At 39.5% G+C, this 13,461-nt stretch overlaps 1 protein-coding gene across 1 annotated transcript in view; it reads right to left on the minus strand.

The window, feature by feature from the left end:
• Window positions 1-5,977, minus strand: part of PLG (plasminogen) — a 37,567-nt gene extending 31,590 nt beyond the window's left edge. Inside the window, exons 1-2 of the mRNA XM_034428525.2 lie at window positions 5,872-5,977; window positions 103-238 (exon numbers count right to left, since the gene is read on the minus strand). Coding sequence (XP_034284416.2) covers window positions 103-238; window positions 5,872-5,920 — 185 coding nt within the window. The 5' untranslated portion in view covers window positions 5,921-5,977. The remainder of the gene's footprint in view (window positions 1-102; window positions 239-5,871) is intronic.
• Window positions 5,978-13,461: the final 7,484 nt, after the last annotated feature.

Below are 13,461 nucleotides of genomic sequence, written 5' to 3' on the forward strand. Positions count from 1 at the left end.
AGCTGAATTCTATGTCATTTGTCTCTAAGGAAGTTTTCAGATAATCAGCGACAATCAAAACATTTGAGCAACTTTCATAAAATGCAAGAATCCTATGATTACCTGCAGATAAATTCTGTTTCAGTTTCACATTTGATAGCACAAGCTCCTTTAGTTAAAGTTCTATAGGTGGTGGATTCTTGACCGAGGATCCAAGCACCATCTGTCCTTACATAATTGTCCAGAATATCTCCTTGAACTGAGAGTGGGGGAAAAGTGAGAAGAATTTAGAAAGTAAAAACACCAAATACATACTTTTCACCAAATGAAAGACTTGCTTATTCTGCATGCAGGGAAGTATGTATACCAGAATGTAAAGTCTACAGATTGCCTGAATATGTAAGAATTACATTAGTGCACAGGGTTAAATTAACACTTGGGAAAAACTTTAATTATTCCAGTGGCAGGTGGGAAAGACATTTCACCCAAATTTATTGTATGGTGATCTGAGTGGGAGGGTGACATTCCTGGAACTGGAATTCAGATGTAGAATCAGAATCTGAGTGGGAGGGTGACATTTCTGGAACTGGAATTCAGATGTAGAATAACTGGCCTGCAGATGAAAGGTTGATACCCTTGAGCAAGGGATGATAAACCTGCAAATGGAATGATAATTCCTAGATTTCTTATTAGAAAGAGAGAATAGGGCTACAGCGAATGGAATGATTAGAGCAAAGGAAGATTCTGAGATTCTGCACCGTTTTTCTGCAGTACTTGATATGGAATCCTTCTAAACAGTTCTGCTGGTTTTATAAGTGTCTCTATTGATATAAACTCACCAGCAGGGAAGCACTGAGTTAGTTAAAAATAATTGCCTTGGGTACCAAATAAGGGTATGTATATTTGCGAGAGAAATGATGCCAACGCATCCTTTCTTGTTTGTTTAGATTTGGTTTAACTCACCTTTATTATTTTTATAAATAACTCAAGGTGGCGAACATACCAATACACCTCTCTCCTTTTATTTCCCCTTACAACAACCCTGGAAGGTGAGTTGGGCTGAGAGTGAGTGATGGGCCCAAAGTCCCCCAGCCACTTTCAAACCTATGGCAGGACTAGAACTCCCAGTGTCTTGTTTTCTAGTATGATGCATTAACCATTAAACCAGTGGTGATATCCAAATTTTTTTTACTACTGGTTCTGTGGGCGTGGCTTGGTGGGTGTGGTGTGGCTTGGTGGGCGTGGCAGGGGAAGGATACTGCAAAATCCCTATTCCCACCCCACTCCAGGAGAAGGATACTGCAAAATCCCCATTCCCTCTTCACTCCTGGGGGAAAGATATTGCAAAATCTCCATTCCCCTCCAACTTTGGGGTCAGCCAGAGGTGGTATTTGCTGGTTCTCCGAACTACTCAAAATTTCCGCTACCGGTTCTCCAGAACCTGTCAGAACCTGCTGGATTTCACCCCTACACTAAACCAAAATGGCTTCCTTTTTGCAGTTCCTTGCACTTCCTTATGTAGTTATCGCTGTCTTTGGAAGAAGCAACGGTGTTTAAATGCAGTCTCTTCTGAAAACCAGCTGCTGTCTCAGGTGAAGGGGGGATGTCATTCTATCTCTTTACAAGAGTCTTGATAATCTTCAATTTCCAGGCCAGGAAATAAAATGGGGAAGAGACCGCAAATCAACTTTTTCAAGGCAGTGCCTCAAAGGTGTCCCATCATTAGGTTCATTGCTAACTTTTTGTCTCAAGAGCACTTTCATTATTTATCCATGGGAAAAGTAAAGATTGTGAGATTTTGAGTTCCAGAACGTTGTTGTTTATTTCACAGTTAATGATACTTTGCAAAATCAAGTCCTTTCTTCACTGGCTTGATTTTGGCTACTTTTTAAGAAATGTCTCCAGTATTTATTTATTTATGTATGTATGTATGTATGTATGTATGTATGTATGTATGTATATAATTTATATGCCGCCCTTCTCCGTAGGACTCAGGGCGGCTTACAAAACCAGTAAACCTTGTGCAATGGCAAACTGTTGAGACAAACGAAAGGTCACCTTTGGGAAACTATTATTTGTTTTGTTTCTACCTTTCTTTTCTGGTTGAGCTCAGAGTAGTATGAATAATATGTCTTAGGCATTTTCTATTTAAGTAGGAGAATGTCTAGGTCTTAATAAGCTTAGAAGAGCAAAAGTCTTATTGATCTCCAGCTTCCAGGATTCTCCTTATCGATTTCTGTTCCTAATGGACTTCAACATTTGACCCTGTAGTGAGTTGGTGATTGGAAACTGCTGATACAGGAGAGAAAAAAACCTAAGTGACAGAAACCTATCTCCATCTGGAATATCTAACAATATGCTAAATAAAGTCAAAACACAGCTGGGGTGTGTTGAAAATTATTCTATAGAAGTTCTGTCTTTTTTCTGGTTTAGGATGAAGAACTGCTCTAATAGAGGACTTCCGGCTGATGTCGTGGCAATATCAGATGCAGGGAACGGGTCTCCACGTTCCCTGTGCTGAGTTTTCTTTGTTTGTGCTTCCGAGAGGAGTCAAAGCTGCCTTATAGGGGCAGTGAAGCTAAGGAGGGGTGCCCTGAGACTTCATGGGAGAGATTACAACTCTACTGCTGAACCCCAGGCTTTTTTCCCTCTATGCCATAGCGAGAAGAGGCAGCCTAAAGATGGCTGCCATGAAGCTGGAACAGCTGAGAAAATCTAAGAGCTGTACTGGAGTGGAGTTGGTGAATAATGTCTGGAATTGGGTGAGAAGGATCCTTTTTATTTAAAACTCAACCCCAAAAGAATATTCAGGAAAAGAGATACTCACTGCTATTTTTAAAAGCAGTGATTTAACATTTTGAGAAGAATTTCAAAATTGAAGGAAAAAGAATCAAAGGGAGAAAGGCCTTTAAAAGACCTTTAAAAATACCGAAAATTGGATTTCTAAATTGGACAGGCGTTGTTTTGGATAGGCATTTTAAAATGCTGGAACTATTTACTTAAACACTAATATCATCTTTATATTTTGGATTGTTACCATTAAAATTGTATAAAACTGATTAATATTGGTTGACAGGGGGGCAGAGGTCGACCCCGAGGCCCCTTGTATGTGGGGTGCCACAAGGGTCGGTCCTCTCGCCCCTTCTGTTCAACATTTATGTAAAGCCGCTGGGTTTCAGGGTGAAGTACCATCAGTACGCTGATGATACTCAGCTGTACATCTCCACCCCGGACCACCCCAATGATGCCCTTGAAGTGATGTCCTGGTGCCTGGAGGCCGTGCGGATCTGGATGGGGAGAAACAGACTCAGGCTCAACCCATCCAAGACTGAGTGGCTGTGGTTTCCAACATCCCGATATAGTCAGTTGGTGCCATCACTGACTATTGGGGGCGAGTCATTGGCCCCCACGGAGAGGGTTCGCAACTTGGGTGTCCTCCTGGACTCACGGCTGTCTTTAGAAGAGCACATGATGGCCGTGGCCAGGGGGACTTTTTATCAGGTCTGCCTGATTCGCCAGTTGCGCCCCTTTCTGGATTGGGACTCGTTAAACACGGTCACTCATGCCCTCGTTACTTCCCACTTGGACTACTGCAATGCTCTCTACATGGGGCTCCCCTTGAGGAGCACCCGGAGGCTCCAGCTGGTCCAGAATGCAGCCGCGCAGGTGGCTATGGGAGCGATGTGGCGCTCCCATGTGACCTCCCTCCTGCGCGAGCTGCACTGGCTCCCGGTGGTCTTCCGGGTGCGCTTCAAGGTTTTGGTTACCACCTTTAGAGCACTCCATGGCATCGGACCGGGGTATTTATGAGACCGCCTTCTGCTACCAACAGCCTCTCACCGACCAGTACGCTCCCATAGAGAGGGGCTCCTCAGGGTGCCGTTGGCCAAACAGTGTCGACTGGTGGCCCCCAGGGGGAGAGCCTTCTCTGTGGGGGCACCTACCATCTGGAACGAGCTCCCCCCAGAGATATGGAAGATCCCGGACCTGCGCACGTTTCGCCGTGCTCTCAAAACTTTTTTATTTCAGCAAGCTGGCCTGGCCTAACTCCCCTCTTTTAAATTTTTTAAATTTTTTAATTCATGACTTTATAAATTGGGTGTTTTAATCTGTGTTTCGGCCAAAATATTTAATAATTTTAAGGGATTTTTAATATTTGTATTATCTGTATTTTATCTTGGCTGTTCACCGCCCTGAGTCCTTCGGGAGTAGGGCGGTATAGAAATTTGATTAAATAAATAAATAATATTGAAATTTGATCTAAGAGTGCCACCTGCTGACAAAAGGAAGGCATAACACATTTTCAAAATCCTGGAAATACTTAGCTATTGGAGATTGAAACGTGAAAATAAGAAAGACACTATTATTAAAGTGACCCCTGAAGGCTACAACACAAGACTGAATTTATAGAGGGACTTATGAAGGTTCTGGAAAAATTCTTGGGACTATCTAGAGGCACAGGTCAATCAGCTTTGGGATGTAAAGATTCATGAATATTGAACTTTTTGAGATGTGACTTTAGGTTTGAATATATAGGTTTTGGATTATTAAACAAAAGAGGGACAAAATAAAACTAAACAAGATGCTCCACCAGCAAGAAAGGAGTGGAATTTGGGGAGGAACAGCATCGATAATTCAAAGTATTAAGTATTAAGTATTTGACAAGAAGCTGCAAGGAGATTATGAATTTGAACGATGGTTTTATCAAATATGCTTGAATAATATAGTGATTGGCATAAAAATAACATATTGAAATATTGAATAATTAAATAATGGAAGATTATAACAACATAAATATGTGTATTATTATTAGAACCATATAAGCTTGCTAAATGTAACAAATATGATTAATAATATTTTATTTGTAGTAAAAGGAATGACACTCAGAATATGGTGATTGGCATAAAAATAACACATTGAAATATTGAATAACTAAATAATGAAAGATTATAACTTAAGATAAATATGTGTACTATTACCAGAATTATATAAGCTTGTCAAACATAGTAAATATGATGAATATTATTATATTTGTACTAAAATGTAAGACACTCAGGTGTCACATTGTTCACGCATTGATATGTTTGTAAAAAATAAAAAAATAAAAAACTTGTGGGGGGGGGAGAATGGCTCTAATGGCCATTAAAATGGCTGCTGGATTACTGAATTGCACATGCTCCTGCTGTCAGCTTTGTTGTATTCAGAAACATTTAATTCCCCTTTTAAGAAGGTATTGTCTAGCTAGAAAACTTACCTAAAACTTGCTTGCAATATGAAACATATTTAGCTTGTGCCACTTCTGCAATAATTTGTGATGTTTTCTGACAAAAGATGGAGTTGTCCCACCACTAATTAAATCTAGCTCTGTAACCTGCCTGCCCAGTAACATTATTTTTAAACAACCCAGAGACATCTTGAGGAAAAGAAGAGGAATATAATCCAAGGGTAATAAATATTAATAGAAGATGCAATGTCGTATATGATATTGATGTTTCATAGACAATATGCTTGCTTTATATGAGTGGTTCCTAGATTATTGAACATTACATAAGCATACAGGACACAATTTGCAAAATTTTAGGTGCAGAAACGCTCACATCTCATTTTAAAATAAATTGGGCACAGCGTTCTTCAGCCAGTTTCTCTCAGCATTATTAGTTCCTGGGACTGTACAACATTAAGAAAAATCAGATCTCATTGTAATGTAAGGTTTTAGAAACAGAAATGTAATTATTTAGTATTTTATATGTAAAGTTAGTAACATCAAGCATTTATCCAATATGTGCCCATTCAAACTTCCAAGGTTAAGTCCCAACACTCATTAAATATGGTAATATTTCAGAGACTTCTATTATCTCAATTCTTCTGAAAAGCAGCAAAAAAGAAACATACCTGTGTAGAGAAAGAAAACTAATCCAAATATATATTTGCAGCACTCCATTTTGGGACAGGCAAGTTGTGTGCTGAAAGTTCTGTGTGTCTGCGGACAAAGTTTTATTGACTTAGCTTAGTTAGACAAGCCTCGAGCAAAGGAGATTAACCAAATTGGGTTAAATATTCTCTCAGTACTTTGGGCCTCTCTTCTCTGGTCGAAATGTTGAAACATTACCTTGAATTCATGATCTTACAAAATAACATTTAAATGTTTGAATTGATGAAACAGAAAGGTAGAAGACCTCTCGCTAGATTTTTTTATTCTGAAATTCTCCTTAATCAAAAATGAAGTATTATTAAGAAATATAGGTGGATAAACAGACAGATTGAAAAGAAGGATAGGATAGGATAGGATAGGATAGGACAGGACAGGACATGGTAAGGTAGAGTAAGGATAGGATAGAACAGGGGAGGGGAGGAGAGGAATATATTTTTAATGAATTGTTTAGCTAAATTCATATACAGCTTCTTGCAACTGTTTTCAAGATTTGACACTGATGGAAAATCTTAGGCTGATTTCTAGCTATTATAGGATGTATTTATTAGTTGTGTACATCTGAAGTTATGCACCAGATTTAGTTTTGGATACATAAACCACAACTTTCCTAGTGTGGCACAACCAAATCCAACATATGGCAGCAAATGAGTAAATGTCACCACAAGGAACAATGGTTGGAAATCTGCCGGGGAAAACCTTTCAAGTGACAGAGCTTTAAAACATTAACTTGAGCTCCATTTATGCATATGCATTTCTTGTTCCAGCCATATTCAAGCCAATTGTCACCTGGTAAAACATATTTGTAGTGTTACATGCAGTTCCTAGTACAGAAAGGATTAAATCATGATTGTTAGCCATTGTTGAAATTTCCCCTTTAAGAAAGCATATGTATTCTCATAGCTTCGTTTCAGCTAAACATATATCTAACCTTTCTTAATAATCAAAACTTGATTTTCAATCCCCCAATGTAATCCTGAACATTCCATTAGAGAGAAGTTCCCTGAGGATGGGCTCCAATCTGAGTCCAAAAGCTCGGAAGACTAGACTTCTGGTCCCAGGTACTGATCCAGATTGGATCCTGCAACATTATCCTGGGACATGTATATTTGCCTTCATTCATAACCCTGAACTCCTTAAGTATAAGGTTTTCTCTAAATGGGCAAGTTGTATAGATAACTGGGAAAGGATTAACCTTGCTAGAGCAGAAGAGACCAGAATACTTAACAGCATATTCAGAGTACAGAATAACAGAGTTGGAAGAGATCTTGGAGATCTTCTAATCCAACCCCCTACTCAGGCAGGAAACCCTATACCATTTCAGACAAATCTCTTGTTAAAAATGTCCAATGTTGGAGAGATCACAACTTCTGGAGGCAAGTTGTTTCACTAATTAATTGTTCTAATTCTCAGGAAATTTCTCCTTAGTTCTAGGTTGCTTCTCTCCTTGATTAGCTTCCATCCATTGCTTCTTGTCCTACCTTCAGGTGCTTTGGAGAATAGGTTGACTCCCTCTTCTTTGTGGCAAACCCTTAGATATTGGAACACTGCTTTCATGTACCCCTAGTCCTTCTTTTCATTAAACTAGACATACCCGATTCCTGCAACCGTTCTTTATATGTTTTAGCCTCCAGTCCCCTAATCATCTTTGTTGTTCTTCTCTGCTAGCTTCTTTCTAAGACCTCTTTGCACGCTGTCTTTTTATTTAACAACAAGTCAATTTTCATCTGGAGGCTGGAACTACTAAGATGCTAACAGTGCACTGCACATTAAGGATGCTTTGGCTTGTAAACAGGAAGGAGCTCCTACTAATGCTACTTCCTCTTTATCAGGTATCTTGACTGAATCTCATCACCTTTGTGGACCTGTTGATCTGGTCATGTTTGCCCTCTTGAAACACTCAGAGATTTACCTAGAGGAGTGTGTTTGTTGGAGATAGCTCAGGCTGGCCCTTTAGTTAGCATAGTGGTTAAATTGTAATCGGCTGCAGAACACATTTAAGCAGCAATGTATCACTGAAGTTTTCCTCTCATGTGACCATACGTTACCTACTAGCATAGAAATCATTTTGGCTAATGCTTTTGTCTATAAATTTTGATCAGTCTTGAATGTTGGGGGAAGTCCCAAAATTACAACTTTGAAATCATTGACAAAATTATTTACAAAACTGATAAATACTCAGAAGGCAAGAAGTGATATAGAAAGGATTGGACAAAGGCCAAGCCACAGGAGGCTTACCAAACTGATGGCAAAATACTGACATGCACTTTTTTAAAATGCTAAGTCAGTGGTGAACAAGAATCATTCCTGTTGTCTTTCTCTGAAGCTGTTCCCTCTTGAATCCATTTTGTCACTGGACAAAAACTGGACAAATTGCTTGAATCTGATCAGAGTAGAATAAAATGGAACACTTTCTTTCGGCAATTTAAAATTATATTTCTGATAATGGATTGATTATCCCAAAGATGGAAAATCTTTGCTGCCACAATATGATGCTGACTCATGTTCAGCTTGCAATCAACTATTAATCCAAGGCTTGTTTTATGCATGTTATTGCCAAGCCAAGGATCCCCCAATGATTTCAATGTCCTAAGTGAATAATTTTGCATTTGCCTGGTACATTTTAGTCTGTTGACTTCAAGTTTTTTTTTCTGACTACGCCACCCACTTTTAACATTTGCAAGCTTGAGAGGCATTTCCCTCCCCATTCCCTCCCACCTGTTAATAAAAAAGCGAAGGAGTTCAGAGCCAATGATTGAACTTTATGGAAGTCCACTATTCTCTCCATCTTTTCCACTTGGTTAAGGATAGATTCTGTTGCAACTCCATAGCTGCATTAACATAGAAAAGTATACTTACCTAAAATTTGCTGTCCCAATTAGCCAAATGTTATTCTATCTCAGTAATAAGGCTGGCCTTAAAGGTATTAATACAGGATAAGTTAAAGAAAGTGACTGGTAGATTCTCCAAATTCATTTTCCCTTTTCACCAAACATTACTTGCCAATTGGAAAGGTATTCCAATTGCTCAGGGGAGAAGAGGCAGGAATAGGTTGAGATGGGCAAATGAAGGCAGGTCATTAGGATGGCTGATTTAGAAACCTTCTTTTGGACTAAGAAATATGATGTGGGAAGGGAAGATCAGGAGAAAGAGCCAGCATTGTTGTAGTAGGGATGGGGGTGTCTGAGGCAATGCTGATTATTGTCTCTTGCATGTCTGTTCTTTTGGTGCAGCTAGCTGCAGTAAAGTCTTGGGATGGCTTATGTGGGTCCAAGGAGGGCAAGATCAGTGGTGAAATCCAAATTTTTTTACTACCGGTTCTGTGGGCGTGTCTTGGTGGGCGTGATGTGGCTTCGTGGCTGTGTCTTGGTGGGGTGGAGGGAAGGATACTGCAAAATCTCCATTCCCATCCCACTCTGGGGCCAGCCAGAGGTGGTATTTGCCAGTTCTCTGAAATGCTCAAAATTTCTGCTACCGGTTCTCCAGAACCTGTCAGAACCTGCTGGATTTCACCCCTGGGCAAGATGGCTGGCAAAGGGAACCCAGGAAACAAAAGGCTGCCTCTCTCCATCTTTGGTCTTTCTTCTACTCAGGAATGGAGGGAATGTAGCCTGCCAGTTCTATGTGGAATCCAAGTTATATTGGAGAGGTGAGTGAAGCCAAGCCACAAAGCACCCTCACCGTTAGCTGACCAGAGACTGGCCTGATCCTTATTAAGGGACAACCCATGTCAAGAACATACTTGTGGGGCCTTCCCCTTACACAATTGTTGCCAATGATATGTTAATGTTTCACCTTGTCACGCACAACTTCTTTCTTTCCCTCACTCTTACACACAGAAATGCAGAATACAAGTGTGTTAAAGGCAGTTCACTGTAAAGTTTTTTCCCCTCTCTCCCTCTTTCCAAATCCTGATGCTTATTTGCTGCATCAAGGAAGAAAACTGGGTGGGGATTTTTAGTTCTGGCTTTTTTCATCAGCCCCAGCACTGTGTGCTGTTTTGTTTCCTGAGATTCCTCAGAAACATTCTTTTCTACTTCTTTCAGATCCTTGGCTAAAGAATTGTAGTCTTCTGCAGAATTGTACAAACAAGGAAATGGAAAGCATTTGTAGATTGCTGGGAGTATTTTCTTCACACAGAAACAAAATCAAAGAGGAGTGTTACAGACTAACAGAAGACAGCGTTGGAAGGGACCTTGGAGGACTTCTAGTCCAATTCCCTGCTCAAGCAGGAGACCCTATACCATTCCAGACAAATGGCTTTCCAGTCTCTTCTTAAAAGCTTCCAGTGATGGAGCACCCACAACTTCTGGAGGCAAATCATTCCATTGGTTAATTGTTCTCACTATTAGGAAATTTCTCCTTAGCTCTAGGTTCCTTCTCTCCTGGATTAGTTTCCATCCGTTGTTTCTTGCCTTGCCTTCTGGTGTTTCTTTCTTACCCCTTCTTCTTTCCCGTTGTTTAACTTAATGCTTCTTGCATTCCTTCTTCAAGGTTCTTCTTCAAGGTCACTTCTGTATTCTTGAATTCTAGGCCTTTTCTAAATTATTAGGAGGGAAATTGCTTGAAAATACATGTGCTAGAGAAAATATATTAAAAATATATTTATGAGGAGAAGTTGAAATAGTGATTTCGGTCCAGTTACAACTTCTTTCAGCTCAAGTTACCCCACAACCTTGATGCTGTGAGGAAAAGTAGGAGGAAGGAGTATTACATGTGCTGTCTTGAGTTCCTGTGCAGCAGTTGGAATATAAACCTAATAAAACAAACAAAGCAATTGATTGATACAAATTTTCATGTTTGTATTTTCTTTGCTGGCTTTGCAAATTAATGAAGGAAAGACGTAAAACCTAAACAATGGATTCACCCATCCACAATGAGAGCCATTTGAGTAATTACAGTATATTATTGTGATTCTAAATAAGTGACATGCAGAGAAAGATTTAGGAGCATATCTATTTGTCACACTAGTTCATTGAGTCACACTAGTTCATTGAGAATTTTAGAACGGAGTTTGTCAGCCTGCATCTAGCTTAGAGAGGAGTTAAGTTTTACATAAGCTGAAAATAGCACTATTGTACGTACATGACACATTTTTCAATACCAGTCATCCACTACATATATTTTGACACCAGTGAAATTCCTCCCATTGTTAGGGAATAGTCAAACTGAAGAGCTAACTGGGAAGATTTTGACTCAAGTCTTATTCATTCTCCTTGAGTGATCTTGGGCACATCAGAATTTCATTCTGAAGATGATCATAGAAGTCAGAAGAGACATTTTGTACCTTAAGCCTGAAATTTATGATTGTAATTATACAGGACTTTTGAGTCATTCCTTAGGTAAGCTTTTATTCAACATATAGTACCCATTTGGATAATGTATTCTCTATTATATAAAATGTATTATGGGCCTAATTGTGCAATATGTTTTTAAAATCTAGTATTACTTGATTTGGGAAAGCTACTATGTAAACTAATTATATAATACATATATATTTAATTATGAACATGAGTGCTGAAGTCCCACGCCAAAATTCGGATCTGTAATTTTACACATTACATTAGGGCAATTAATTTTTTTTCTATATTATCTTTACCATTAACATTTCATATTATGATATATTATAATCTTCATCATTTAAGCAAGAAAAGAAAACCAATGTATCCAGTTAAAAGGTCAAAAAGTGTAAATCTTATGAAGATATCTTCTGGGTTGAAGTTGGACAATTGAAACAGCACTATTACTCACTTTATTTATCAAAGAGCTTTCGTTTAACCTTTTTGTTCTGTATCTAAGTTGAATTATTGATCTATTATTGATATTGCTGTTCTTTGCCTTCACCCAAATCATAATTCAGTTTTATACACTACCCAGCTCAAATGAATAACAAAAGAAAGAACACAAGTGTTTGGACCTGACTTTGTTACTAAAAGCTTGGTTTTTTTGATCGTCCAAAATTACATTTCATTTACATAAAGGTAAATAAGTTATCACTCTCCAAATTGTTTAATAATTTGTATAAATGTCAACCAAACAGGTCTATAACTTCCTGGGTCCTTATGCTTTCCTTTCTTGAAAGTGGGTGGCAGTGGTGATGATCAATATTTGCTCTGGTCCAGTTTTCTGAGACCTCACCAGTCTTTTACAAGTTTTCAAAATTTTCCAAGAGCTGTTCTGTAATATGCTAGGCTACTTAAATGCCCTCCGATATAACCTATTTGCCCCTATAGCAGTGGTGGGTTCCTCCCGGTTCAGCCGGGTTCCACCGAGCCGGTAGCGGTGATGATATGACGTCACCGAACTGGTTCTGCCCCCTCATCCCCCCACCTTATTCTTACCTTTTATTTGGCCCCACCCCCAATCTATTGCTGCCTCCTGAGTCCCAGCTGATGGCTAGAGGGAAAAAAACTGTTTAAACTCTTGCCGCGGGGCTTCAAAGGGCCGCCCTACAGCTGATCAGTGTTAAAAGAAAACAAATGAATAGATCGGTGCCTGCAAAAATACATGAGTAGATCAGTTCCTGCAAAAATAAATCAGTAGACCAGTGCCTGCAAAAATACATGAGTAGATCAGTGCCTGCAAAAATAAATGGGTAGATCGATATAGCTCTGCAAGCAATTAAAAGCCTGGTAGACCAGTACCTCTGCTAAATCCTAAATAATTGTCACATGACCATCAAGCCATGCCCACAAAATAAGCCATGCCCACAGAACCGGTAGTAAAAAAATTTAGAACCCATCCCTGCCCTATAGATTACATCCCAGTTGGCATTTTAATTCTGAAATGTGCTGTTTACCATTAACTGTCTCCCGAAAAGCCTAAAACAATTGGGATAAATAACCATCCCCAAATAGCAAACCTGTTCTTTCTTGAGGAGAACAGCTCTATCCAAAATAGGTTCCACACTGTTCCCAAGTTTTCCTTTCCACAGCCCTTCTCACTTTTCTGGATTTAATTTTAACATTCTCCCTCCCCCAGTCCTTAATGAGTTTAATCAGTGTTCAAGGATACCGAGTACTTTCTTGGCATTAGATAGCAAGTAGCAGTAGAACTGGAGAACATCTGCATATTCCAAAGGAACAAACAATACCCAACACTTCCATATAGATGGTAAACAACAAGACAACATGGCTCCATAACCTAGGTGGCTAACAATAGTCCACAGCACTATCTTCAGCATGCACCATAACAAGGACTAAAACCATAGTAAAAAAAATATGCCCCAGGGACCTCCTGTCACAAAAGGATACCATGGTTGACTGCACTTTAAAAAATAGCACATTGCATTACCCCAACCGATAGCACCTCCGCCTGGACTGTTTGTCTCCTAGAGTATCTACAATATATGCTTGGCCCAATCTGGTAGACTTGGGGTGCTCCAGGTTCCATCTATTAAAGAATGCCACCTATCAGGACCCCCTCTATCAGAGGTGGTATTCAGTAGGTTCTGACCAGTTCTGGAGAACCGGTAGTAGAAATTTTGAGTAGTTTGGAGAACCGGTAAATACCATCTCTGACTGGCCCCACCCCCATCTATTCTGTGCCTCCCA

This window comes from Pantherophis guttatus, chromosome 1 (genome assembly GCF_059756535.1).
Source record: "Pantherophis guttatus breed Tessera chromosome 1, ASM5975653v1, whole genome shotgun sequence".
In the NCBI taxonomy this organism is placed as follows: Eukaryota; Metazoa; Chordata; class Lepidosauria; order Squamata; family Colubridae; genus Pantherophis; species Pantherophis guttatus.